This window comes from Octodon degus, unplaced genomic scaffold, assembly GCF_000260255.1.
Source record: "Octodon degus isolate 3935 unplaced genomic scaffold, OctDeg1.0 scaffold00131, whole genome shotgun sequence".
Taxonomy (NCBI): Eukaryota; Metazoa; Chordata; class Mammalia; order Rodentia; family Octodontidae; genus Octodon; species Octodon degus.
The window spans coordinates 650,355-652,132 of NW_004524707.1; the positions used below are offsets into that span (position 1 = coordinate 650,355).

At 45.3% G+C, this 1,778-nt stretch overlaps 1 protein-coding gene across 2 annotated transcripts in view; it reads right to left on the bottom strand.

The window, feature by feature from the left end:
• Positions 1-328: 328 nt before the first annotated feature.
• The window catches only part of Lemd1 (LEM domain containing 1), a 34,809-nt gene continuing 33,359 nt past the window's right edge, over positions 329-1,778 (bottom strand). For both annotated transcript variants that reach the window (XM_023701224.1, XM_023701225.1), the window contains exons 6-7: positions 1,548-1,624; positions 329-706 (exon numbers count right to left, since the gene is read on the bottom strand). In XM_023701224.1, coding sequence (XP_023556992.1) covers positions 517-706; positions 1,548-1,624 — 267 coding nt within the window. In that variant the 3' untranslated portion in view covers positions 329-516. The remainder of the gene's footprint in view (positions 707-1,547; positions 1,625-1,778) is intronic.

The following is a 1,778-nucleotide window of genomic DNA, read 5'->3' on the forward strand; positions in this document are numbered from 1 at the left end:
TTCTTTCTTTCATTTTTTTGAGACAGGGTTTCATTGCATAGTTTAGGCTGCCCCTGAACTCATGTAGCCCAAGCTGGCCTTGAACTTGCAGTAGTCCTCTCACCTCAGTCTGCCTAGTGCTGGGATTACAAGAGTGTGCCACCATGCGCAGCCCTAATTTTCTCTTTGTTTCTAGTCTCTGTACTGGTAGGTTGGCTCAATCATAAAAATGTGAGCTCTTTTGTTTGGAAAGAAAAAGTAAGAAAGAAGAAACAGAAAAGAAAAAAAATGAAAGAGAAAAAACCACAGCAGGCTGAGTTTCTTGTTTGGAGCTCTGCTTCATGTGGAAGTGCACTTAATGTGGCTGCTTACATTACTCAGGGGATTTGCTAACCATCACTGTCTGCCAGAGCTGCCTGGTCCTCTCTTTCTTGGTTACAGAGGGCGGGCCTTTCGGTGTAGTCTGAGTTCCTCCCTGAAGTCGAGGGCTGGTGCGGCGATACTAATGCTTGGTGCGGTGCTCTGCTCCTGCAGGGCCTAACCAAAGAGTGACTTCTTTTCCACAGTGATGTAGACAAAAACCACAATGAGGAAAATGCCAAGGATGGCAAGTCTCAGGCACACTGGGAACTGGCTCCCCATGCCACTCAGGATCCCCACGCAACACTGCTTCTCTTGGGGGGCAGTCCAACTCTTGATCCTGTGGTTCCACGTCCTGGCAGGACACCTGTGGAAACACGAGTGGCTCCTGGGGCCATGCACAACTATTTTCTGAGCACCCCTTAGAGTTAGTGTATAAACCTTGACTTCAGAAGAAGCGACCACAGTGTGGCTTTCTGTACAGCCGTGGATCGACACCTATGCTAACTTGCACAAGTGACTTTCTATCAGCCCGCAAAGCACTGATCTGCCATTACTGCCCACCAGCCTAGCCTCTGCTGGTGCTGATGCAGAGCCTGATGCATGAGGCTTTTACATTTCTTTTTTTAAAGTCTGTGCTTTAAAGTGCAAAAAGATAGCACATTTGCTGAAATGTTTTAGTGAGAGCCTTGCTTCTACTTTTCTAATCCCACAAAACTTAATATTCATTCAAAAGGTAGGGTGCTTTCTAGGAAGGCTGACTTCATGGGGCTGTCTCTCTACCACTGAGCCACACCTCCAGCACTCCATGCCCCCATTTTACTTTCTGACTGATAAAATGACCTGTCTGGGTTTTATTTCAAATATGTGTTCCCCAGCACCACACTCCTCACCCATCCTTGAAGATATAAATGTATCCAAATGACTTCCATTAGGAGGCCCAGACAGCAGTCTCAGATTGAAGACGTGGTTTGCCCTTTTCCACTGTCAACCCAGCCTGATTTCTTTATGTCTGATAGAAGCAGCAGACTAGAGACCACCAAGGTTCTATGGGCTTTGAAATTATGCACCATTATAAATTTTTCTAGTCAATGGATTCTTTACAGGCTCAAGCCCTTCCCAGAAATCTGAATGACAATTTTTTCCTCAGGAGTTACACAGCACACTAATGCCAATGTTTTCATCTACTCCCAAGGGACGTTTGTTACCTTTTTCCTTTGGAAGGCTTCCAGCACATGCAACAGGCTTCAAGAGCTCTTGTTTTAGTGGCGGGAGCTCTGGGTCTCTGATAAACACAAAGAAAATGTCAACAGCTTCCAATGCCTTGTACAAAAGGCACTGGTTTTTATTCTAGAGTAAGAAAAGCATCTGATCTGAGAACTAATCAGTTTATGGCACATCAGGTGGTTTAATACTTCATAACCCAAACTTCAAGTTTG